This window comes from Trichosurus vulpecula, chromosome 3 (genome assembly GCF_011100635.1).
Source record: "Trichosurus vulpecula isolate mTriVul1 chromosome 3, mTriVul1.pri, whole genome shotgun sequence".
NCBI classification, from domain to species: domain Eukaryota; kingdom Metazoa; phylum Chordata; class Mammalia; order Diprotodontia; family Phalangeridae; genus Trichosurus; species Trichosurus vulpecula.
In genome coordinates, this window is record NC_050575.1 from 40948895 (window position 1) to 40976175 (window position 27281).

Genomic DNA, 27281 nt, shown 5'->3' on the forward strand with positions numbered 1-27281 from the left:
GTGGGTGCATAAATCGCACTGCGGGCCTCATTTTGGACAGCCCTGAATTAGAACATAGATTTGAAACCTTCTTAACAGATTTGTCAATATTACTGCCATTTCATCTTATGGGAAAATTTGTTTATTTGAGGCTATATATTTTATGTAAATATTACATATTTACTACAAGTATAAATAGTTCCCAACTTAAGAAAGAATTGTATTCCAAAAATTTAGTTGGCAAAATAGTTATCTAGACCTTGAAATAACTTTTTGCCTGTTATAGCCATTAGACTACTGAGCCATTCCATTAAAGCCTTATTTAACTTTTAATGTACTTGAATTTGTTATTCTGTATTGCCATCAATATAGAGAACCGAACTTGTGTGTGTACTTATCTTTGCATGTGAAAATATATTCAGAGATCCAACTTGGGGTGCCACTGACATTTCTTCCTCCACTACCAAAAAATAAACCCCAAAACCCAAAACAGGGACTCCTTTTCTCTTCCTTGGTGGAGAGTAAAAGAATGAACAAAAAAATTTCCTGGCTTCTGTGCTTCACCATTCACAAAGGTAAACACACTCCCTTTTTAGGGTTTGTAAAGGTTTTTACTCAACCAAATGGAAAACTGATTGGAAGTAAAAAAGACTTCCTCCCATACCACCTTAAGTTACTTTTTCTACTTATCCCCTATTAAAAAAGACAAAGGTTGCAAAAAGAATTTTAAGGGCAATGCTGATTAACTTCTCTTTAAATTATAGTTTTAGAGAATTGCTGGAATTCTGAAGAGTAAAGTGACTCCATCATATCTCATAGGTGGTATGTATCAGAGGTAGCTATGCTAAGTTCTGAGGATACAAGGAGGGGCAGAAGACCTGCCCTCAAAGAGCTCACAGTCTGACCACATCATCCTCCTCTCCACTCCTATTATCCAATCAGTGGTCAAGTCGTGCTATGTCTACCTTTACAACATCTCATACATGCCGTGCTTCACTCCTCTGACATCACTCTCATCACATCCTGTCTGGACAGTTGCCAGTAGCCTGCTGGTTGATCTCCCTTCCTCAGTCTCTCCACTCTATCCTCCACTCAGCTGTCAAATTATCTTCCTAAAGTGCAGTTCTGACCAGGTCAGCTCCCTATTCAGTAAACTAAAGCATCTCCCTATTAACTCCAAGATCAAATACACAGTCCTCTCTTTGGTATTCAGAGGTCTTCATAACCTGTCCCCTTTCCTCCTTTTGCCATCTTAAACCTTACTTCTCTCCATGTGCTCTGTAATCTAGCAATAATCCTGACCTCCTTACAGTTCCTCAAACACAACACTCCATCTCTCAGTACCAAACATTTTCTCTGGCTCTTCCCCATGTCTGGAATGCTCTCCCTCCTCATCTCCACTTTTTGGCTTCTCTGGCTTCCCTCAGGTCTCAGCTAATGTTCCACCTTCTGTAAGAAGCCTTTCCTAGTCCTTCTTAATCTTAGTGTTATCCCTCTGAGATCACATCTAGTTTACTTTACCCTTTATGTGTCTTGTTTGTACATGGTTGTTTGTATATTGTCTCCACCATTTGACAGCAAGCTCCTTGAAAGCAGGGACTGTTTTGGAATTTTTGTTGTTTTTTTTTTAGCTTTCTTTGTATCTCCAGGGCTTAGCACAGTCCCTGGCACAATGTCAGCAGTTAATAAACACTAATTCACTACAAGATAAATTGTAGATAATTTCAGGAAAGGACCTGAAGAAATCCAGGGAAGCCAGGAGATGGAAATAAGTAGCTAACCCTCCTCTTTGAAATATTGGTAGACATGAACCCCATATTAAAGAATACCAAAGAAAATAGAAAGCAATGACACCAGAGGAAATTGTATTCTTAGGTCAAATACAGTTTGGCAGTGTGGTTCCACATGTGTCAGTGTAGACAGTTGGATTATATCACAATGAACCAACAGGGTGATAAAGAATTCCAAAATTGATAAAATGTAGTTTATCTACTGTGATAAAGTAGTGATTTTGAAATCAAAACCCATATATTACTGCCCTTTTATTCATAAGTAAAAATTGGATCAGAAATTTATGCCTATATTATTTCTTACCTTCCAATATGGTTAAATTAATAAACGCAATAAAACATCTCTTGTAATTTGGGGGGTTTTGTAAGAAAAAGTGGAATAAAAATGGAATTTAAGGGTGCTGTTGGGGAACTGATTTAGACTCATGAAAATGAAATGCATGAAATGTAAGACTGAAATTAAGTTGCTAATAATTTTCAACCTAAAAATTGTGAGTTTTAATCCAAGATGATTTTTTCTTTTCACACTGCTTAAACAATGAGGCTTTTAATATTAAATTTTTAATAGCTGAACAATGGAAATAGAATTAAGTTATGGGTCACAAATCTTTTCACTTCTTCCCAAAAGCTTCTCTTCTTAAACACTAGAATACTATTAGAATCCTAACTTCTGCTTGCCAAACCAATGTTACCACCCATCTGTTCATGCCGATTGTGAAGAAGGTTCAGTTTTCAGGGAAGCCTTGCATTTCACATAAGGTATGTGAAGTGAAATTTCACAAGGGACATGATGAATCCTGATTCTTAATGATAAACCTTTTGGTGCCATCAGGGTTGGCATATGGTCCAGTATGATATGAAAGCTTGGGTTCCCTGGCTTTACTTCTTTGGCGTGGAGTTGACAAAACATGGTTCTTGAGCATTATTTCACTGGACACCAATCATGGGCAGCAGGAACTGCCCATTTAACTCTCTGTGGGAAGGAAGCCCAAACAGCATTCACAATAGTGCCATTGTAGTGTTGCAAACTGCTCTGAACAGCTTGAGAGCGCTGGGGAGGAAGAAGGATGGGGTTGCTTTACTAATTGCTGCTCAAAATAGAAAAGGGGGCAAAAATAGATATTGGAACTGACGTGTCTACATTTGTTTATTTGTTTTAGAAGAGTTTTTACTTTCATTTAAATTATATCCATTAAAAGTGGAAGTAACTTAGTATAATTAAACAACCACTTGTAGAACCTTTGTGTTAGTATTTCATTCATCATTTAATAGTACCTGAAGTTCAGAAAGATTAAAGAGAGATTTTAATTTAGGACTTTTATATATATACATATATATGATATATATTTTAATCTAGAGGTGTGTTTACTCTTAAAATGAAAATCTCATACACAGAACTTAAAATATGGAGAATAAATTAATTTTGAGCATAGTAAATTAGTAATATATTAATATTAGTAAATAGGATATCTTAAAGATAAACCCATTAACATCTCATAAATATTAAACAATGAATTTTACACTAAATGACAATGATTTTTCAATCAGCGTGTGGTTGTAGAGTTGAGTATTAGTCTTTCTCTTACTGAGAACCAGTGCTGTATTGTGTTTTGGTTTTTTTTTTTAATGATGACCTATTCTGTATCCCCAGGGAGTCTGGCCCTGCAGTCATACTGTAGATATTTACATAGAGGATTTTTAAGTTGGGCTAAGTAGTTGATTAATGTGTGTCATGATAAAAGAGCAGGGAGGGGTTTTTAAAGGAAACTTTCTGTTCTATTCCAAACTAGGGGAGGAGGGGTAAAAGAAGAAGAGAAGGAATCTGTGCTAAACAGATACTTATATAATATTTAGTAATCTTTAGTTTTATTAAAATTACTGGTATTACATCTCCTTTTAAGTGATTTAGTGAATGTGCCTCACAACTGCATTTCAGAAATAGTAATTCATTAAGTGACCATTCTTCCTCTTGCTACAGAATAGTAGATTATATTTAAGTCAAGATTAATGGATAGATTTTGATGTTAAAGGCCAATCTCTATGTCTATCATTCCCTGGAGGCATATAGTGCATTAGTTTAAGGCTGTGTGCTGCTTATCTTAGATACTATGACACTGTCTTAAATGACAATTTGCTGTACTTTGTTACTGCTTACTCTTGGTAATAAAATCACTTTTTTTTGTTTCCTGATAATTATAGTATTAAAACAATCTTAATCAAATTAGTGCACAATTAGGTTAGTGATAGCTCTTAAGTAATTGTATACTGTAAATTTTATTTTTCCCATCTGCAGTCTTCTGACAGGATTTTGAATTTTAATATTAAATCCCAATAGATTTAGTTTCTTCAGCTTTAGATCTTCAAAATTGTTACTACAAGAAGAAATACAATTTTATGTTTTTTTATTACATAAGGTGTTTTATCTTTTAAAGAAAATTTTTCTGTTAATGTTTATAAAAGAACTTATTCAGTCTTCTTATAATTATGCTGTCACTGCAAATTTCAGGAATAGGTTTGAAGTAGATATTGTCGAGTTAGAGTTCAGGGTTTTGTTTTCAACACAGACTAGTTGAAATCCAAATTAGTTTTTTCTTCTGGTTGTATTATTTCTTTACATCTCCTATGAAGGTTCATTTATATTTTTAATAATTGCAGTTATTTTAATTTTTCAGGAATTATTAAAGTATTCATAAAAGCAGCAAGGCTTTTCGGAATCTCTAGGCCTGATTTCAGATAGTAAATATTAAGGTTACTTTTTAAAAATTAACATTAGCCTCAGTAAAAAAGATAATGAGTGCTTAATTTCCTTTAAATTTTCACTGAATAATTGAGTGATTTATGAACAGTTGAGTCAAAATTTTATCCAACTTCAGCTTGCATTAATGGGGCTACACTCTCACTGCCTTAGCACCTGTTATGGATTTTGAGTCATCTGGCAATCCATGGGACTTAAAGTACCAGGTGTCCTGCCTCTCTCTTAATTGAGATGCAGTGTAAACAATATAGACTTAGCAATATGGTTAAAGGAATAGATTCAAGCCTAGCTTTGTTTTCCCTGATAAATTACAGCTTTTCCTTAATGATAGATATTGTCAGATTCTGAAGAATTTCATAATAACAGGATATTTTAAAGTTATGGAAAATGATGAATCATTTATCCAGTAACAAGTCCTTTAATAGCAGCAGCAGCAGTGGCAGTGGCAGTGGCAGTGGCAGTAGTAGTGGTGTATAAAGCATACAGTATTAATGACAGAGAAGATTCGTGTTTTCCTTTGTTCAGTGAATTATACGTATGGCTACCCACATGAGAAAATTTCTGGACCTCGATGGGAAACTAGCTTCTATAAAAAATACTTATTTCCTCTTCTTCCTAGTTCCTTATTAATAAAGTATTGAAGTTATTTTAATCCACTAAATCAAAAGTACCCTTTAATCCATCTAGTACCTATTGAGTCTCTTTCAGAGAAATATACTTATCTGCAGTACTAGCTTGTAGTACAGTAGATCTAGCAAGCACACAAGCATGCATGCACACACAGTTTTAAGCTTTACTGCACTAAGACTTTTGGCATACTCTGTGTGTGTGTGTGTGTGTGTCTACATAGACATATATGTATGTATGTATAATTCTTTTTTTTCTTTGTTTTCCAAGCCTCTTGTATAATGCTGTCACCACATAATTCTTATAAAGACTTCAAGGCCTCCTTAAAAAAATCATTATACCCCAGATGTGAAATGTTCACTTTACAAAATCAATATACCCCAAAAGTGAAATGTTCACTTTATAAAAAATAATCACCTAATAGTACATAAATAAAAATAATCATGTAATAAGGATTTTTAACTAGGGATATGGTATTCCGGGATCTGAACTAACACATAGTATTAATATTTTGGCCATTCTTGAGTCAACTTAAGTGTCTAGTTACCATTTTTTCCCCATGAAACACTGAGAACTGAATTTCCCATATCTGTGCCTATATTTATTCCAATTCTCATGAGTTACAAATTGAAAATCAAAATGAAAGTAACATTAGACTGTGGAAATCTGCATTTATTAACAGGGCATTCAGAGATTAGGCTGAGTCTGCAGTGCAGTAATATTGTTTTTTAAATGTCATATATGCTAACTTCATTGTGAAATGATTCAGTGCCAAAAGTTGTTTCCTAAATAGGAGTATCTCATTTGATTAATAAACATGTATTTATATGCACCGGAAAGAATATTCATTGTCTTGTATACCACAGAACTATCGTTGGGATTCGTTCTATAAATCATTAAGATCAAACCTTGCCTATTTGAGGAATGGTATTATTAAAGTTCATAATTAGAATATAACAATATCCACAATAGTATAAAGGAAAACAACATTGAAAGACTTTTTAGTGTCTGATTGTGAGTTCAGAGGATGGTTGAAAATACCTCCAACCCCATGGTAGAAAATTGGTGGACTAAGGTGTGGAATGAGTCATACATTATCAGACATGGCCAAAAACTTGATTTGTTTGATAGTCCTAATTTTTACCAAGTAATGTTCTTTTAGGCTGGGGGTAGTCAGGAAGTGATAGTTATATCAAAAATTAAGAAGCATCACTAAAATAATTTTTTAAAAATTTTGAAGGACAGCCAAAATAGAAAAATAGAACAGATTATAACTACCAATATAAATAACATGTTAAATACTCGTATTTTTTTCTTCAAATGAAAAACTTATTTGAGGAAATTGGAGAGAGATGGGAGGGAAAGCTCTAGTTAATACTGTGGTTGTTGCATCCATTTTGAAAAACATTTGGAAGCAAAGTCTTTTCCAGTGCAGATAATAGAAAATGAACATCAGTATATTTTCCCTGTCTTCCTTCTTATTCTCCTCTAAATGTGAGGCAGCATGTTGCAGTGAAAAGTATAATGACTCTAGAATTTTTTTTAAAACCTGGATTAAAAACCCGTTTCTGACCGTTACTATCGATGTAGTGTTGGTCAAGTCACATAACTTTCCCCAGCCTCAGTTTCCTCATCTGTGAAAGGAAGGGGTTGGATTCGATGGCCTTTGAGATCACTCAGCTGCAGATAAGAAGTTCTTAATCTTTTTTTTGTGTCATGGACCCCTTTGGCAGTGTAGTGAAGCCCATAGACCCCTTCTCAGAGTGAAGTTTTTAGCTGCATAAAATAGAATACATAGTATCATAAAGGAACCCAATTTTGCTGAAATACAGTTACCAAAACTCAGTAACTCCTGCTCTAGATACCTGATACTATGAAATGTCTTATTCCTATGACCGCTGAACAAATGGAAGAGGAGCAAACTTTTTTGTATTGAGGCCTTTTAATTGCAGCGGCAGTGGCTCTAGTAGCAGTAGTAGTAGTAGTAGTAGTAGTAGTAGTAGTAGTAGTAGTAGCGTATAAAGCATACAGTACTAATGACAAAGAGGATTCATGTTTCTGTTTGTTCATTGAATTGTGTGGCTCTACTCTTTGATCTCCAATTTGTTTTTTTACTCATTATATCCTACAGCTTCAGAGATCATATGTGTTTGACTGGCAAAGGCTTTGCTAATTAAACATCTTTCTTCTTTTTGTCTAAACCTGAATATTTATGTTTCTTAGAAGTAACGTTTGAAGATACCTACTACTCCTTTCAAACTGTTAAATATTAATAAAACTCTACTCCTTGTCTTGAGCTGTTCTATAAAATTGTTGCCTCAGTGTTTGTGTTTTAAATTTAATCATTTATCAGTGTGATTTCCGTGTGTTTTTCCTTCTCTTCCCATAATCTTTAAAGCCTTTGCATAAAAATACAAAACAAAAAGATCTGCCAAAAATTATTTCGAAATGTATTTTCATCTGAATTTTGTCTTTCGGCTTTTCTTCAGAGATTCTTCCTCCTCCTACTGTATCAACTTATTAGATAGGTAGGATCAGTCATGTCTGTGTAGATATTGGGGGGCTTTATGTTAGGAGGTCTTTTATCTTATGTGCATTCCAAAACAATTCATATAAGTAATTTAATGTATTTATTTATATAGTAATATATTTATATAAGTAATTGTGTTATAAGCCTTTGAAACATGTCTCTAAGGAAAAGCAACACTTTTTATCTCTAAGGGAAGAGTTCTGATTTCAAAGGAAAAGCAGTACATTAACAAAAATTTGTGATGGGCTGTCACCAGTCATCTTTTATTTTATCACAGAGTTTAGGTACTTATTTTGCTATTACTGCTTAGGAAAATAGTGTCTCTTTGATCAAATAAAAAGTCCTCTGTTTAGTATCTACAGTCCTTCATAACCTGACCCCTTCCTACCTTTCCAGGCTTCTTACTCTTTAGTCCCCACCACACATTATTTAATCTAGCTTTCCTGGGCTACTTGCTGCTCCTCCCAAAAAGATGGTCTCCATGGCTTTCTACTGGCTATCTTCCTTTCCTGGTATGCCACCCTTATTCACCTCTTAATTTTCCTCTTTCAAGTCTAGGTTTAGATTCCACCTTCTGTAGGAGATGTTTTCTGGTCCCCTTCATTGGGTGGTACACTCTGAAATTCCCTCCCATCTACTCTATGTGTACGTCACTATTTACCTGTTGTCTCCCTGTCACCCCATTTAGAATAGAAGTCCCATGAGGGCAGGGACTGTTTTTACCTTTGTATCCCTCATAATTATCACGGGAACTTGTACAAAGTAAGCACTGAAATACTTTTCAGTTCAGATCATTTTATTTTCTCTTAATCTGGTCTCTTCTCCACTTAGACACAGGCTTTTATTGACTTTTACTTTCCAAAGATCATAAAAAAGAAATCCTTGTGTGGGTTCGAGAAAATAGTATTTTGCATTTTTCTGCATATATCCTATGTATTTCCTTTCGTATGTGTTGTTTCCACTGAGAGAATGTGAGCACCTTGGGAACAGAGACTTTCATAAATGCTTGTTTTGTAAATTGGTTGGATAGCAGTGAGACACATAACTTTCTCAGAACTAAACTCTACCAAAACTAACTACAGCTTCAATTTGGGAAGGAGTAAATTGCTTCTTTTGGGGGGGGGGGTGGGAAGAAGGGGTGCATAGCTAATGTATATAAAGGTACATAGCAGTGCTTCCCCGTGTGAGTTTCTAAACTATTCAGTTATGCTGAATCTTCATAGTTTACTAATTATGATGATCTACTCATAATTTGAAAGCTTAACTTAATTTTTAAAACTTAAGAAGTTATTTATTAATGGATGTACTTTAGAGGTGATATTTTACCTTTGGAAATCAGACCTCTCCCCTTGGAGATCTAATATTTTATTTATTTATATTTGTGTGTGTGTGTGTGTGTGTGTGTGTGTGTGTAAGTGCAACTTCCAGATTAAACACTTCTGTGGGAAGATACAATACCTACTATGTAAAGGATAAAAGATTATTTAGGGGAAAACAGTACTAACCTAATTACAGAAATTTCAAAATTAGCCCTAACTTTGTGATAATTTCTTTTTGATAATATTGTAGTAAAGAGTCATGCCTCAGGTAAGAGTTGAACATCATATCCTCTCAGGTCTAGGATTTTGATGATATGCTAATTTCAGGAAGAAACTAAGTGGTATGGTGAATGGAATGTTAGACTAAGAGTCTAGAAGACCTTAGTTTGATTATCACCTCAGACATTTACTAGCTGTGAGATTCTGGACAAGTCACTTAACTTCCATTAGCCTCAGTTTCTTCATTTGTAAAATAAGACTACTTATAGCACCTAATGTGCAGGGTTGTTGAGAGGTTCGAATCAAATGAGATAATATATGTATTTTGTAAATCTTAAAGTGATATGTATTGTATATGTATATGTAAAGTGATATGTTAACTATTATTTTTGCTTTGTTAAATTCAAGGACCCTACTTTTTTTGTTAAGAAAATGTAACATTAAAACCTACATTCAAGAAGGTAAAAACAATTACATCTCTAAACTGTTATTTATAACTTTTACTGGTGTACCAGCTTGATGCATAGAATGGATGGAGCAAGCTCCTCTTCCAATTCCCCATTCCAAACATTAATTTAATATTTTATACTCCAGTAAAGGTCATCAGATATCAAACTGATAACAGATAATTTGACTTTATTCGATCATTGTCTGGTACAATACAAAATGTTACTATAAATTTGGCCATACAATTAAGCTCATGGCACTTCTGCCAAATGGGAAAAGCTCTGTGACACAGGGCAAGTTACTTTCCCCTTACTTTCCCAATGCCCCAGTCAACTTTTTAAGATGATATATGCTGCAGAGAAAATCATAACCTACATTGGTAGAGTGAGTTTCCTCTTCTGGGAGTTCCCCCTAACAATGAAACCAGAGGTCAGTCCCTATCCCCTATTTGAAATGTATTCTAACAACATATCTTAATTTCTATTTATACAAGATATTTTATTGAGAATTTGCACATAAATCAGAACTTTTGCTTTATGCTGGAATGCCTAATCTACAAACTGTGACATGGAGCAAAATAACCAAGAATACTTATATACTTTAGTTATATACTTCAGTTTCTTTATAAAGATGAGGCTAGATCATCTCTAAGGCTCCTTCTGCCTTCAGATGGATTAAGTGAGACCATATATGATGCCTGTAGCCAGTTTTTTTAAGTCATTGTGTTAGTTCCCTGTGTTGAATTTATAGAGGACCCTAACCAAAAATAATAAAAGATGAGCAGTCACAGATAAGTTGTGATCTACGTCATTGGTGGGAATACCCATGTGTCAGTGTGATCCACAGAACTGTTTGAGCATGAAAAGGTCATTTGGTTATAACAAGAACACTAAACAAGGAGGTGAAGTTGTTCAGTCATGTCTGACCTTTTGTTACTCCCTGGGCCATACTGTCCGTGGGGTTTTCTTCACAAAGATATTAGAGCGGTTTGCCATTGCCTTCTCTAGTGGCATAAGGCAGACAGAGGTTGATTTGCCCAGGGTCGTACACTAGTAAGTGTCGAAGGCCGGATTTGAATTCAGGTCTTCCCTAGCACTCTTTCCACTGAGTCACCTACTTGCCTCCTGGAGGTAAAGACTTGAGTTTAACTGTGCATTTCCTCCCAAAGTTAATAGCAACATGACCTTGGACATATCACTTCACTTCTTGGAAATTTGCCTAAATCCTCTAAGTTTATTTCCTAATATATAAAATGGCATTAATACCACCTGATATACTTCACAGGATTATCGTAAGAATCAGTTGATGCTCAAACATGCACAAGTACTTCAGAGTCAGTAAGACTGGCCTAAATAAATGTAAAATAGCATCAGCATTGTTGTAGAAGTACATTCCCATGGGGAAGAAGTCATTGGCACCAGCATTTTTAAAAATTACTCTTTAGAATCTTAATATTCATTTCATAAGCACTATACCTGTCAGCTCTTTTTGTCTGCATGCTACCATATAATCCTCAAAATAAAATCTGGCCACATGTTGTTTTCAGATTTAAAAATTTAAATTTAATTTAAAAGTCCATGTGCTTTTGAATGTTTTCACAATCCACTGGCTATGCCATATAGTAAAATTCACTAGGTTAAATCCATATAGATAAAGATGACTTTTCAGACCTCAGGCTGCCATAGGTACTATATTGCATTAATCTAAGAAATAATTGGGGAAGAGAATAAAGTGACTCCATCTCTTAAAATGAGACCAACCCTGTTTTGAATCTTCATTAGGATTTAACAAAGTATACATTAGTCAAGTGGCCATTATCGGTGGCTTAGATAAATATTTGCTGCTTACTTTTTAGTTTTATAGTGCCACTTCACATACAAGGGGAGTCCAAAGTAACTCTGTACCTACATAAAGATGTCACTATCAACAGTACTTATAAATGGAAACAAATATATTTCTCATTGTTGTGATGAAAATCACCATCCTGTTTGTGTGCAGCATCTGATATTTGAAAATACTTGAACCGAAGGTAAAAAAAAAAATGCCATTTTTAGCACAGATGCAACCTGCATTATGGGTAAACTGATGCAGAAAAGTCATGCTAGGACTTAAATGAAGCTAAACTCCAGTTTCTTTAGTACCAGAGCAGCATTTTTTACCTAATGATATTGCTGTAATTAATTACATTAAAACACAAAATCAAACTGTTTATTAATGGTGTTTTTAATCCTAAATTGATACTTGCAGAATGAAGGTCAGGTTAAAATTGCTGTAGCTTTCGTATTATTGCAGAAGATGTTTGCTCCCCTTATTTTTAGAATAGTAGTACCCTTTTCTACTTCTCTGCTTTTTCTGAAAGTAGAACTGGGGTGGATTAGTGGATAATTGCATTGCTGTGATTGTAGCACCTGTGTTATTTCTTTTGATTGGCTAGTTCAGTATTAAGGATTCCTACCAGCTAAAAGTCTTTACCTTTTTACCCAGTGGTGTTTTTTTATTATCTTCTTTTGTAATGAATTGCATTTGATTTAAAACAAAAACCTTTCCAGAAGAGAAGTTCATAAATTACAATTTCTTAAATTTTTTTGATTGGTTTGCGTTTCACCTTTTTATCAACTTAGCCCTTCCACTTCTTTACTTTTCTATGTCAGTGGCAACATCCACTCGCAGTAGGAGTACAGCTTGAGTTTCCCTGTTGTTGTTAGCCATTGAGCTTGTGTGTGCCATTCAATTTATAGGTACTAATAACTCTTCCCTAGAGAGCAGCCTTTCTAAGGAATAAGTGTCTAGGTGATGTAGGAATTAACTACTTCGGATTATAGTTACAATTACAGATGCTAACAACACTGTTTGGGATTTTTACCATCATCTCAACACAAAAAGCAACTTGTTTGTGGGCTCTGGAGCATGGTTTATAGTGCCTAAAGCTGTATCTCTTTAATTCACCATTTAAATGAGAAAAATTATAAAGTGGATTTTTACTGTTTAAACTTAAGAAACCCTAATCCACATATAATTTAACTTTAAGGTAAGGGTTTTCTTAAACTAGCTATTTGCAATATTCACTAACTTGACAGTTTCCATGACAATTTCCATGACTTTGTGTTCAATTCAACAAACATTTCAGTTGACAATTAGAAAATACATATAAATGCTAGCTATAATAATAACATTTATTATTATTGTTATTAGGATGAGGACCTATGATGTCATTGATAATAGGGAATTCCCAAATAGGAAACTCCATCTAAAAATGCAGGTCTGCATCTTTTCCACAAATTGTAGTCTTGGAGTTACTTGGAGAACTAAGAAGTTAAGTCACTTGTCTAGGGTTGCATTGTCAGCATGTGCCTGAGGCAAAACTTTAGCTCACGTCTTCTTGTCTCTGAGACTGGCTCCCTTGCCTGCCACATCACACTGCCTCTCAAACTGACAATTTGTTTTAAAATTATCTTTTAAAAAGTGACCCATACATGATGAGTGCTGCATGATTTATTTTATTTTCAAGTAGTTAAGACTTAGCAGCTAATTCATGCTGTAACTGAACTTTTTTGTGATGTTAAAGTACAGTTTTCAACCAGAAAGAATGTCTGTTATTTTGTATAAAATAATGTTTTCCATGGTTTAAGTCCAGCTTTGGCATTTCTTTAAGCTTTCCATAGATCTTCTCCCTTTGTGTTATAAAAATGTGTATTGCCTTCCATCTGCCATACTTGATTATTCCTTTTCTTGTGGTGATAGGTTTTACATTTGGGGTGTGCTTGCTTCAGATGGATTGAGGCTTGCTTTAGTTCTGCCTAATTTGTGTATAAGCTTTAAATATAATAAGATAAACTAAAAGGTTTCATTTATAGCCTTCTGAAAGTAGAGCATTTTAAAAGCAGGTAGGTGTCTCCACCCTACTTTTCATGAAGCATTTTACCCATTCAGGCAGACTTTTAAAAACAGCTTGTTTTGATAGCAGACTGTTCTCCTGTGGGCCTTCAGCCTTTGCTTCCTGGCAGCACCTTTGGTGCGAAAAGAGAGTGATCAATTGGGAGACTATCAGTGCCAGCATGCATAGAGTGATAAGTTAACACACCACTGGGAATTTCTAGGGCCCACCAAGATACTTCACTTCTAATGTGCTAACAAGCTCATTTTTCTACCTCTTGCCTCTTCAGTTATTTTTTTTTCTCAGAAGAGCTTAGAAGTTGAGTGCATCAGGCATAATGAAAAGCTCTGTAGGAGGGAGAAGCAATAACCCCATTTTTCCCTTTTCAGCCAAATAGAAAATTAGTTTCTGGTAATACACAAAGGCCAGTATTTTTTGTACAAGGGGCACTGCTGTGAATCAAAGGACTCTATTAACTGCAGAAAATTCAGCAGCTGTGAATCTCCCCCAATGAAAAAAGTACTTTCCAACAAGTTGTGAGATATGTAGTATTATTTAGATTGAACCATCAGTTTCATCCTCTTTCATTTATTAACCATATACTTTTTAAAACTGTTATATTATTTTCTTATGTTAAGATTTAATTGTATCATGCAGTCATAAAATCTTTATTATTAAGCATTTTATACTGTAGATTGTCCTATTACCGTTACTACCATTACTGCTATTACTACTGCTGCTGCTGCCAGTACTACTACCACCAACCTTTGCAAAAATAGGATTGTCTTGAAGTTCCATCATCCCAGTAGTCAGAATTCAAAATAATAGAAATTCAAAATGTTAATATTTGTTGTGTGAAATAACTTGAAAGATTACACCAGCTTTACTTTACTTTATTCTCATTTGAAGGGTAAAAGACATAAGTCAGAACTTATTAAAGTCAAGTGTAACATGAATTTGTAGTCTTTTGTATTTACCCTTTGCCCTTTTTTTTGAAATTATTAGCTTCCATAAATAGCCAACATGGTTTTCCATTGAGTTCCTAGTTCTATTTCAAGATTAAAATTTTTACTGTCAGTCATTACTAGAAGTTAGCATGACCACCAAAATTTAAAATATCCAAATTGGTAATCAGTAAGGAAAGAAAGTATTAAAATGCTTTATTTTAGTTGGGAAAATTCACTGTGACAGACTAGCAGGAGCATTTTTATTATCCTTTTTGCTTATTTAAATGTCTTATATAAGGCCTGCCTCTGTACACATCATACAGCAGGACAACTTTTAAGAGTTGTAGGAGAAAGGTTAACTGATTTCTCAGTTCAGGAACTATACGACATGAAATCAGCGTGCTAGTTTTTCCTGATAATTGTATGGTGCTGCCTGCTGTTCTACATTTTGACAGCCATTTCCATAGTTGCTTTCATGAACAACAGAAATATTCTCTCTCTTTCTTGCCCTTTCTGTGCTAACAGCACAATCAGGCCTGCTGAAATAGGAAGCCTGGAGTGGATTGTTCAGAAGCAACACTTCAAGATACTGGTCTCTTGTCAATAATATCAGGGAAGAGAATGTGGTGAAAGGGAAATAGGGTATTTTTCTGTCAGTTTCAGTGCCCTGCAGATATTTTGTTAGCCAGTGTTTAGGGACCCTGTATACTTTGCAAATATTCCTGCTTGTCTCAGTATTGTAATTGACTGAGTATGTTTTCCTGACGTAAAGATTTAGTTGTGTATTTATCTTACCTGTTTGCTGTTTAGAGATTATGGCAGTATTAGTATTTTCATTTAAAATGTAAAAAGTTATTGAGACATTTTTTAAGTGTGCAAAAAAATCTTTCACAATAAAACTTTACATGCAAAAGTTAAACTTTTGGACACTATTTTAAGCAGTATTATTAAACTTAATTTAATAATTTAATTTAGCTTTTTAATTTAATTTTTAATTTAGCTTTAATTTAGCTTTTCAAGCTAAACTTAACTATTTCAGTCTAATTTTAAAATGGGGTAAGTCCAGTTCGACCTGAAATCATGTGAATTCTTTTTCAAATATGCCATATCTTTAATACTTTCGGATGTCTGATATCATAATTATTAATAATATATGCCTTTCTGTATATGTTAATGAACCTTAGATTAAGAACTATGCCTTTAATCCCAAAAAAGCCATAATTTTTGATATGTGAATGGTCTGAAACTTAAAGAATAGGCATGGCCATGAGTATTATATTTATCACTTAAAACAAATATGTTAACATTAACAGTTGTCCCCGTGGGCATTATCTCTTTAAATAATCTGCATTTAAGTTCATCCTTAACTAGAGGAAAATAGCTATGAAGAGAGAGCACGGTACCTGCAATCAATTGTCCAACACCATCTGGAGCCAACCACATTTGAGGATTTTGCTGCACAAGTTTTCTCTCCAGCTCCGTATCACCACTCAACATCTGATACAGGTAAGAATGCTAGAAACTATGGGTCCTGTCTTGGAATTCATTGGAATTTGAAATGCAGTACCCTTTTTCTAAAGACATAAAAATAATTTAAAACTTTATTTTGCCTGAAATAAATGACAGTCACTGAAATACCACGAGTAATGTATGTCACAGTATTGGCCTTTAGATTTGACTTATGAATTTGAATACCTTGAAGGCTAAAAATAAATGGCTAGAGGGAAGTTAAACTGGAAACATTGGTGTTCATTTTATATTTCACTAATATAGCAGAAAAGTTATGTGATAGCTCCAAGTTTCTAAAATTATTTCATAAAGCAGCTGCTTTAAATAGCTCACCAGTCTTATATAGCATGCTGTCCAAGCACCATACTTCTACTTATTGAGCTAATAGAGAAATAGTGTATTTTATGAAATCATTATTCAGATTTCTTTAAAAGAAACATAATTTGAGCATGTAATCTTACATAATTTATAGAGGGTCAAATTTGGTAGTCCAAAAAAAAATTCAGTTACTATTTTGTATATTTTTTCAATTCATAAAGCCAAAAATAGAACTAACTTCAACTTAGAAATATTCAGCTTAGAGGTTTTTTTAATATTAAAGTGTAAGAGGGTACTGCATTTTCCACAAATAACTGTTTTTAAAGAAATCAATATGAAAACAAATAACTCATCAATAACAGGCCACATCCTGTTCTGATAATACTTTGTACTCCTTATGATTGTTTCATTTATTTTATTTTCCCTCTTTAGATCATTAAATATCAGTTCTGTTTGTCTGAAGGTAAGACAGTGTACAAAACTCATCCTCTATTCTTTTACTCTTTGTTTTTTTTTTTTAAACTAGAGCACTAAGCTTTATAACTCAGACGTTTACAAACTTAATGCTTCCCTGATCCACACTAAACATTTCAGAAGTTTTTACTAAATTTTCTCCAAAGTTAGTTTTTTACTAACCCCAGGTCTGCATGAAACACTAACACTGGTTCTGGGATAAAGATAGTTAATGATAAAAGCTTCGGTTGAAATTATTAAATTCATTAGTGAAATTCTCATGTTGACCTTTTTGTTTCTCAGCATGACCAAGTAGTCCGAATAGATGGCATTGGTGTACACGTCTTTGCATCATTAATGACATCCAAAAGGAGCAGGAGAAGAAGAATACCAAAAAAAGATTGAAATTCCTCACTGATAAACTTTGGTTTTCTAGGTGTCAAATAAGTTCAGATGATATACTTTAATCTAAGAAGAGAAGGAATATAGTTTGCTAAAGTATTTATAGAAATACTAGATTAGGATTTGACAAACATAGATTCATATCAAAATGGTCATTAAAAAGAAATATGAGGAAAAAATTTTAAGCGTTTTTAATTCATGTGAAAAATCTAAGGAAAATGAGAATGATATGAAAATTAAGTATCATCTATCTAAGGAAAGATGAAGAGATTGAGATTTGTTTTGAGCAGATTGATGATACCACCTGAAATTAATCTATTTGGGTGGTAGATGAAAGGTAAATGGAAGAAAATTCTAAAAATAAATTAATAAATGGATCCATGAATACTAGTCACTTATTCCTGGATACCTCATTACTTAGTAACAGAAAAGAATTTTTGATGAAATTTCAAACCATCTTATTTAAAATAGGTGATGACTTTTGGCATGTCAGATATTTAATCCACAATTTTACCAAAATAAAATGAGACTGGATTTTTTAAAGATTCATTAGGATAAAAAGAGACAACATTAGAAACAATTCATTTTCGAAGACACTTGGGGAATAGGACTACAAGCTGTTCAATAAAACAAAAAAATTTTCTTCATACGTGAAAAGGTATTTTTCATATAAATATTGACATTGCCAAAAATATTTTCACATAAAATATTGTATGTTTTAAGTCAATAAAATTATCCTAGAAGATTAAACATTTGGTTAAAGCAATTCTCTGTTGAACATAATTAAATAAAATTAATTACTCCTTCGTGCCCCCCCCAAAAAAAAGATGATGACAGAGCTATGATCTCTTGGATTTTTTTCTTTTGACCTCACCTCTTTAGAATTGTTCTACCATAGCACTTACCAAATTCCTGCTGAAGCCATAAGGAATGGTACAAGAGAGGATACACATAATAAAAATTAAGCTAAAATAATTGTTACCCACCACTCTGCAGATTTCAAAAGCAGTGAATTAACTGAAGCATTATGATTTGAGGTTTTTGTTTTGTTTTAACTAAAATTTGTTGAGTGTGTACATAACTGAAATTCATAAATATCTTAAAGATACCATATTCCATTCATAATAAAATACTTAACATCTATTACTGTCAAAAATTAAATTCATTGTAATGTGTAATTTCTAATCATCCCTATGATATGATTTAACTAAATTATTTTCTTTTTGATGATATGTACTTTTTACTAGTTTTAAACATTTAAAAATAGTCATTTTAAACCCAAATCAGTATTTTAGCCTAATTTCTCAAAATAGGTTCTGTCTAATCAATAGATTGATATTTAGCAGAAATTATTTTTACACTTAAAGTGTAAAGAGCAGCTAATGTGATGTCATGCTCTGTTGGTCTTCCAGTAGCTAGGTTAAAGTAGTATTAGATTTCTTCTCATCTTTTGTTTTTTAAAAATGTTATGGGAAAAAAATCCCCTTTACCTTCACCTTAGTTATCTCACATATGAATGGAAATTCTCAAAACCTTTGGTATTTCTATTTCAATAATCCACTAAAAGATTTTGTGTAAAAACAACCAATTTACATACCAATTTCTATGTAAAGACTTTTCAATTTCAATAAAACTTGATATGTCATTATAGTAACTACAATTCAGATTATTCTAGATAAAATGTTTTACTAATTTTATGATTAAACTTATCCTTATCTATATTTTAAAATATGGTAACTTGTCTTATGGCAATATGATTTGCACTTTGCTTAAGCAAATATTTTGATCACATGCTGGTAGCCTTTACTGCTAAAGGCACTAAACTTTTTGTTGTGTTTTTCAATACCCTTGTTGGAAAACCCTCAAACTTCAGGTTGTTGTCATATATAAGAACACCATATGAGTGAAACTACCATTAATTTTATAACTTGGAAGTTTATTTACTTACTTCCCTTCAGGTCAGGTTAGGTCAAGAGTTTTTAACCTTTTTTGTGTTATTGTCTTTTTGGCAGTCTGGTGAAGCCTGAGATCTCATAGGCTATAAATGAAACTAAATATATTAAAATAAAGATGTAGTTTTTCCCCGTTCTAGTTTGCAAACCTTCTGAAATCCATCCAGACCCCTGTAGATGCTAGGTTAAGAATTCCTGGTTTAGATTGAGAAGCTGTGAATATAAAAAAAATAACCCCAGAATCACAAAGTTTAAGATTTAGAGGGACCTCAAAAACTGTCTCCATATACAAAAGCAATCCCCACTATGACACATCCAACCTTTGCAATTGTTGGGAAGTTTTTCCTGACATCATGCCTAAATTTGCTTCTTTGCAACTCCACCCACTTCTCCCGGTTCTGCAGGAGACAAAAGAGAACAAAACTAATCCCTCTTTCCTATGAGGTCCCTTCAAATGTGAACACAGCTATCATATCCTCCATTGAGTTTTTCTTTTCTCCAGGCTAAACATGCCTAGTCTGATCCTCATCCGTCATGGACTCAGATCCCTTCAACATCAAGGAAACTCTCCAATTTACCAATGTCCTTCTTAAACAATGGTGGCAAGAACCAATACAATACTCTATATAGAGAATTCAGCTGAGAACAAAGTACTGTGGGACCATCGCCTCCCTCATCCTAGAAGCTATGCTCCTCCCAACATCACATTAGATTTTTGGGGGGGTTGCTACATTATATGGCTAACTCATTGAACTTGAAGTACAACTTTTAAAAAATGCTGATCCTTTTCAGAACAACTCATTTTATCCTTGCCTCCCCCATCTTATCTTTGTGGTGTTGATTATTTTTTTTTCTTGCACTTGAGTGTAAGAATTTACATTGATCCCTGTTGAATTTCATCTCATTAAATTGTACCCAGTACTCTCACATGGGTCTTTACTGTCATCTACTCTGTGGCCTATCTTATCCCTTCCAGCTTTGTGTCATCTACAGATTTGTTCAGCATTGTACATATTTTCTGTATGCTATATAGTATATGCTGCCTTTATTGAAGTCATTGATAAAAGATATTAAACGGCAAAGAGGCAAAGACATCTTTGCAGTAGTCTACTGAGGAAATTCTGCCATATGGACATTGACTCATTAAAAACTACCCCTTGAGTCCAAACATCATACTGTTTCTGGCTCTATCTGTTAGTATTATCATCTAATCTATATCTCTCCATCTTCTTTACCAGAAGAGTATGAGATATTTTATCAAAAGTGTTGCTAAAATCTACACAAATTATATTTACAGCATTATCCTTTAACAACTGCTTTAGTAATCCTGTCAAAAAAGGAAATTAGGTTGTTCTGGCGTGACCTATTCTAGATGGAACCCTTTGCAATCACTACTTCCTTTTCTAGATTTTGGGCATCTATCTTTAATGATCTCTTATAGATTTTTCCAAAGAATCAAAATCATACACAGGCATCTTGTTTGCAGACTGTTCTCTTCCCTTTTTTGAAAATTGGGACATTTGCTTTTCTGCAGTCTCGTGATACCTTTTCCATTTTGTGTGATCTTTGAAGTATCATGGATAGAGGCTCCACGGTCATGTCTGCCAGTTCTTTCAGGGCTAGAGGATTTAGTCTCTCAGCTAGAGGTCTTGCATTCATCAAGGACAGGTAGATACTCTCTTACTAACTACATATTTATCTTGGTTTCCATTAGCCATTTTTGTACTATCATTTCATGTGTAAAGATCATTCTCCTTTGCAGACCAAAAAAAAAGAAAAGAAAAGAAACAAAATAAGTTAGCTTTCCCTTTTTTTCTGTTGTCAGTTATCATCCCATTCCCCCCAACTCCCATCCCTTTTATTGTCTTTCTCCTCCCATTATTGTATTTTTTAAAAATCACCTTTTTTGTTGTCCTTGGCCTTAAATCATTCTGAAAGAGACAGACAGGTAGAGAGATCTTCTGTTACCTGACCTTCTATCTTTTGTGCATTTCTGTTTAAAATTTAGGTTGATAAATTTCCTCCCTGTGCATCCACATTAGACTCTGCAGATAAATCACATATTTTTTATTAAAAATGTTTCATTTGTGTTTCCAAATTTTTATTCTTGAGCATCTCTCATCCCTCCTGGGCTGACTTTCTCTAAAGCATGGCATCCTACCTATCCATATTCACTCATAGCCTACATATTCATATTCACTACTAAGAAATTTTCACAGCATGCATTCACCTTAATACTTGATTTATGTTGTCCTAAGCAAATAGATAAAGTGAATAATTTTTTGAAAACCAACTTTTAAATTCCTGGTTGATATGAATAATAAAAAGAATAATACAAGATATCTTTGTTAAAATTTTCCTCAAATTTACATAAATATACAAAAGTAATGTCATCAAATTCATATATACGGTTCGAAAAATAAGAGAATGGACTTTATTTTGTCAAACAGCCAACTCTTTCAAACCATAGATAACTATCGAAATTTCATTGTCCATCTACTGCAGATACTGACTCAACCTTAGGAGAAAATTTTTCTTAACTACTATGATTTTCAAATGGATCCCAAGTCAACAACACAAAATTCCAGTTCCAGTTTTAGAAACATCAGTGGTTTGCTGTTCTCAAAGCTGAAGTAATGGGACCATTTTAAGGAAAATGTATAAAGGAAGGAAAGATTTTCAAAACAATATTCTAATCCATTAGCCATATTAAAGAAATTTAGAAACATCAACAAAAAATTGCTTGACTGAATGGAGTTTTATAAAATATTCTACTCATTTTTTACAAAAGCAATAGTATACCATTACAGTTTATGCCTAAATGTCATTTAATGTACTGCACTAATTTACTTCATAATTTAAATTAAAATTTGAGGCACTAAGACGTCTAATATTTACTTCAGCCCAGTATACTTTTTTGGCTTCGTTTCCCGCCCCCTCACCCCCGCACTGTTTAAGCTAATATGAATGTGTCTAGCTTGTCTAGCACCACCATTATGCAATACATGTAGCATTCATTGTGTTCTCTTTATAAATTAGATATGTTAGTACTTTATAAATGAAGAAATTTTTACCTCTGTTGATTAGATGTAGTATTTCTAAAATATAAAGCTCTGATTTGGCATTAATACTTGGCCATCTTTGTAGCCTTCAAGATTTTCAGGTTCCTATAAAAAGAACGATATAAAATACTGTGCAGTTACAACTGTATTACAATTTACACTCTATTAAAATTATTGTTAATCCATACAAAGTAATAGTGAAAAGCCCTATATTGGGCCTTAGCCTAATATTTGCTTGCCTTAGATTTGCCATTCTCTTTCAAAATATGATCTTCCTCTATAATCAGATACAATTTCATGATGGTTCAATAGAAAGTTCAATAGGATAATCACAAGTTGGTTGTTGAACCAAAATTTTTGACTGGGCCAGCTATAAGTAGTATAGCTTTAACTTTTAGGTAACTTTTCTGTCTCAGTTTCCTACTCTGTAAAATTTAATGCATTAAAAACTTGCCACTGTGCAATTCATAAGATGATTTGAGATTTCTAAATTGATTCAAGCTCATTAAAAGAAAGTCATTTTATAAAGAACATGGTATATGAAAATGCTGGTAGGAAGATGTGTCCTATTCATCCTATAAACTTATATTTCTACAATTTTACACTACAGCCAAATGCATTCTACTTTTAATGCTATGAGCTTTGTGTTTTTACTATTTTTTGTATCCCCAGCCCTTAGCACAGTGTCTAGCACATAGTATCCACTTAATGAAATGCTTTGTTTATTGACTAGTTTAATAAATGCTTATTGACTGACTAAACATTGTGGTTATTCTGTACTGGCTAATTGAAGTTTCTTTGATAATGATCATTTACTTCCATTTCTGCACATTTTTTTTTCTACAAAATCTTTCTATTCTGTTTAAGTTATTCTTTAAAAAGTAACTTATAAGGATAGTCCATCTTTATAAGTCCCAGAACTACAAAACGATAACCAAATAATTTGGGCTTTTCAGCCCTAGCATTCTGAATTCAAAAATCCAACCATTAGAAAGATGTTATTTTATAGCTTTGAGGTTACCAAAGATTCTTACATTGTATTTTGTGAAAGTCTAAAATGGCAATATTTTCTATCCAACATAAAGTGAAAAAGTTTACTTAGCTGCTTATTTTTCAGCACTGCATTATTTTTAATGATCTATTACTATTTTCTTTATCAATATTCAGTGGTTTTTCTGTGCTATCTTGCTGTTTTGTTGGAATGAGTCCTGGTAACTTGTCATCATTAAATGCTATGTATCATATGTCTTTCAGAGATACTATGAACTGATGTCTCTTCACCAAGATCAACCCCTATGTTTGTACCTTTGATCCCATCTCTTCTGGAAGATTGTGCCCACAGTCTTTCTTACCACTCAAATTCTAAGATAACTATCTAATGGCACTTTCCTAGCTGCCTTCAAACATGCGTGTCTCCATTAGCCTCAAAAAACTCTCCACTTGGCTATTCCTTTTATAACCAAATTCCCAGTACAAGTTGTCTATATTGTTTCCTACCCTTTCTCTATTCTCACTCACTTCTCAACCCATTGCAATCTGGCTTCCAACTTCATCACTCAGCTAGGACTTCTCTCTCTTACTTGCCAAATACAATTACTGTTTTTGTCTTTATGCTTCCTAGATTTTAGCGATATTGGACAAGGATGAGCAGCCTCTTGCTGTGATACTCTCTTCTCCCTCAGTTTTCATGACACTCCTTTCTTGGTTATCCTAATTCTATAGGCACTTCTTAGTCTCCTATGTAGGATCTTTATCTGTGTCCTACACCCTAACTTCATGTGCCACAAGGCTCTCTCCTGGGTCGGCTTCTCTTATTCCTCCTTATGCTCTCTTGGTGATCTCAACTCATATCTATTCAGCTGTCATATCTTTGAAAGATGACTTCCATATATCTACGTCTAGCCTTCATTTCTCTTCACCATCGCAGTCTCCCATTATGGAATGCCTGTTGGACATTTGAAACTGAGTGACCCATAAGCATCTCAAAGACAAGTCCAGAATTGATTGTCTTTTCTCAACCAAAGCCTTCCCTCTTTTCTTCGAAGTTTTTGTTGAGAGCACCAGCAGCCTTCTGATAACCTTGGTTCACAACCTTGGTGTCCTTCTTAGCTCTACAGTCTGACGCTGTAATATTAAAGTTGCTAAATCTCATCACTTCTACCTCCATAAGGTCTCATAATCCTTCCCCTTTTCTCCATTCACATTTCTCCCACCCTAGTTCTTCAGGCCCTCAGCACCTGGATTAAAACTAATAATAGCAGCACTTAGCACTTTAACATTTGTTTTAAAAAAAAACACCTGTTATTTGATCCTCACAACAGGCTTGTGAGATAGGGACTACCAGATTTATCTTCATTTTACAGACTAGGAAACTGGGTCTTTGCCAGTAACTTTGCAAGTCACTTGTCCTGGTCTCATAACTAGTAAATGCCTGGTCAGGATTTGAATCTCTGGTCTTCCTGACTCCAAATTCAACACTATCTGCTGTGTCCACCTAGCTTCAGTGCTAACTGGCCTCCTTGACTCAAGCTTCTGCCTGTCTCAAATTCATCCTGCCAAAAGGACGCTCCAAAAGCACACATCTTACCATGTCACTCCCCTACTCGAAAAGTTTCTAGAATTAAATGCAAATTCCTTTTCTTCTCATCCAAAGCCCTTCACAGTCAACCTTCAGCTTACCTTTCTAGGCTTATGGCACATTAGTCTATATCACATACATTCCAGCCAAACGGGCCTCCTTGCTGTTTGTGGTATGAGACCTGCAGTCTCCCATCTGCACAGCCCTGGCCTCCATGCCTGAATGCTTCCATTATGGCCCAGCTCAAGCACCTTACACAAGATCTCTTACACAAGGTCTATCCTGATCTTTCCCCTAGTTGTTGGTGTCCCCCACACTGGAAATAAATTTGTATTTATTTTGTATATATTTTGCTGTTCCCCCTCCCCAAACCAAATGGAATAACCTTAAAATCAGGGCTTAGCATGAGGTTTGGGACATAATAGGCACTTAATAGATGTTTGTTGATTCAAGGAGTGATAAAAAATCCCCACATCACAACTTGGAGCTTCAGTATTTCATTTCAGTTCAATTCAGCAGACTTTTATTAAGTACCTACTATTGTGCAAGACACTGTTAGAAATAAGAAAATTTTATACATGGTGAATTAGCCTGCTTTTTCCATCTGGTGAAAAAAATTTTTTTCAAAGTTCTATTCATTCTCTTATTTGTTTAACTCCAGGATTCACTTATTTTTACTTTTTGCATTTAGGAACCTTAAATCTAATTAGCTCAAGTCTGCCTTCTGAATTTGTAATTATTAAATGTCTTCAGTGGGTAGAGTCACACCAGAACTTCTGTAGTTTTACACATCCAGAGACCAACAAAATACACCACATCATGCTTTTAAAAAATTAGCCATAGAGTTAACTTATCATTCTCACTACAATGACTGCAAATCATTACAGCCATATCGATTAGGGCTATTTGTAATGATGGTGTTAACTGGTAACAGCAAACCACATGGATTTTTTTTTTTGGTGGGGAGGACAGGCTAGAGCATGATTCATATTATTAGCTTTCTATAGAAACATCCTGTGTCCAATGATATGACATTAATATTTATTTTTTTAATGTAATAGCCTGCAAACTTTATAACTTGTGTTCTCCTAGCAAATAACAAGTAGTAAAATGAACATTAACATTCAAATTAACATCTCACACTACAAAAGTCACATCTTGCTTAGAATAGAATATTAAAGTCATTTTATACATTTTTCTTTCCAGTGCCTTTGAAAATTAGCATATGTGCATTGCAGATTATTTGTTTGAATTTAATGGGAATGATCAGACAAGAAGCTGCTGTGGGGTCTATAAATTCAAATGTTGTCATATGCTAAAAGTAATGACAACGAAATACCAAGAAGCTCTATTCAGTCACATGTGGATTTGGTGGAGTTTCCATTAGGAGAGATTCTTGTTTATTTTTGTTGAATTTTATATAGATTGAGAGTAAAGTGGTTAAGATAACATGCCATGATTCTGGAGACGCATTAGAAGGCCACTGGATTTGGACTGTTTTATAGACTTCTTTTTTCTTCTTCTTTTCTGTCTTCCTGTGTAACTCTTAGTTGGTAAGTACAATATGTTGGATTTACAAAATAGCTCTTTGACTGTGAAACCATTCATCACCCTAACCATGCTCTCAATTATGTTATTTAACCAAAACCTGATTACTCTCCTCTCTGTTCCTCAGTTAATACCTGTCAAACCCTGCCGTGTGTCTCATATCTATTATATCTATCTTCTCTCCTGTTTCCTCACTTCTCTCTACTCTTTCATCATTTCTTCATTAACAACAAAGAAAGAAATGCAGTGATAGTTCTCTTCCTCCCCAAACCTCCACTAGAAAGCATTGGCCATCTCAAGGTAAAAAAGCCAAAGGAAGCCCTCTCATTCTTGCTGGGAATGGTGTGCTCTACCAGACAAGCATGGGCTCCCATCTACCCTCTGTCTGCCTCCTGTCTGCAATGCTTTTCTGAAGGGGGCCAGTGGTTCATGGGCTCTAATGGTTCACCCAAGTTAGTAAGAGGGGAATGACACATTTCTTTATATTTTAGGGTGTGTAGGTCATTATAATCCTAGTTAAGAAAGAATGAATGTTGAAACATCCCCATTTAGAAGGGGGAAAGTTGACCTGGATTTTGCTTGACCAAATACTTAAGGCATGTGCATTTGTTCTTCAATACATTTATGATACTTAGCCTCCTCAGTACTGTAGAAACTTTTGAGTTGTGATGAGATTTACTAAATGCACTTAAGTTTACTGGCATCTCCGCAGGACCCACATCCCTATGAAAATTTTTACTTTGCCTTATTACCATTTATAAATTCAGTTTTGCAAATGAATAAAGGCAAAAGTAAATTGAGAAATAGATTATAATTGGAAAGTTTTAAGCAGTAGCAAAAGTCTGAGACTGCCACTTATTATAATACCTAATTAGGAATATGTGTTCATTACCCAATTTATTAGTTGCAAAGGATATTATACCATTTGATATTTTAATAAATATCAGTAGTCAGATTTCCATGCTAGGCAGT

At 34.1% G+C, this 27281-nt stretch overlaps 1 protein-coding gene and 1 pseudogene across 6 annotated transcripts in view; one reads left to right on the plus strand and one right to left on the minus strand.

Annotated features, from left to right (window-relative positions):
* The window catches only part of RALGAPA1 (Ral GTPase activating protein catalytic subunit alpha 1), a 339477-nt gene that overhangs the window by 310359 nt on the left and 1837 nt on the right, over nt 1-27281 (plus strand). For 3 of the 6 annotated variants that reach the window (XM_036751008.1, XM_036751011.1, XM_036751012.1), the window contains 2 exons: nt 15869-15993; nt 22520-22522. In XM_036751008.1, coding sequence (XP_036606903.1) covers nt 15869-15993; nt 22520-22522 — 128 coding nt within the window. The remainder of the gene's footprint in view (nt 1-15868; nt 15994-22519; nt 22523-27281) is intronic. The other 3 variants (XM_036751009.1, XM_036751010.1, XM_036751013.1) reach the window with 1 other exon arrangement.
* Nucleotides 9721-9892, minus strand: LOC118845228 (annotated as a pseudogene).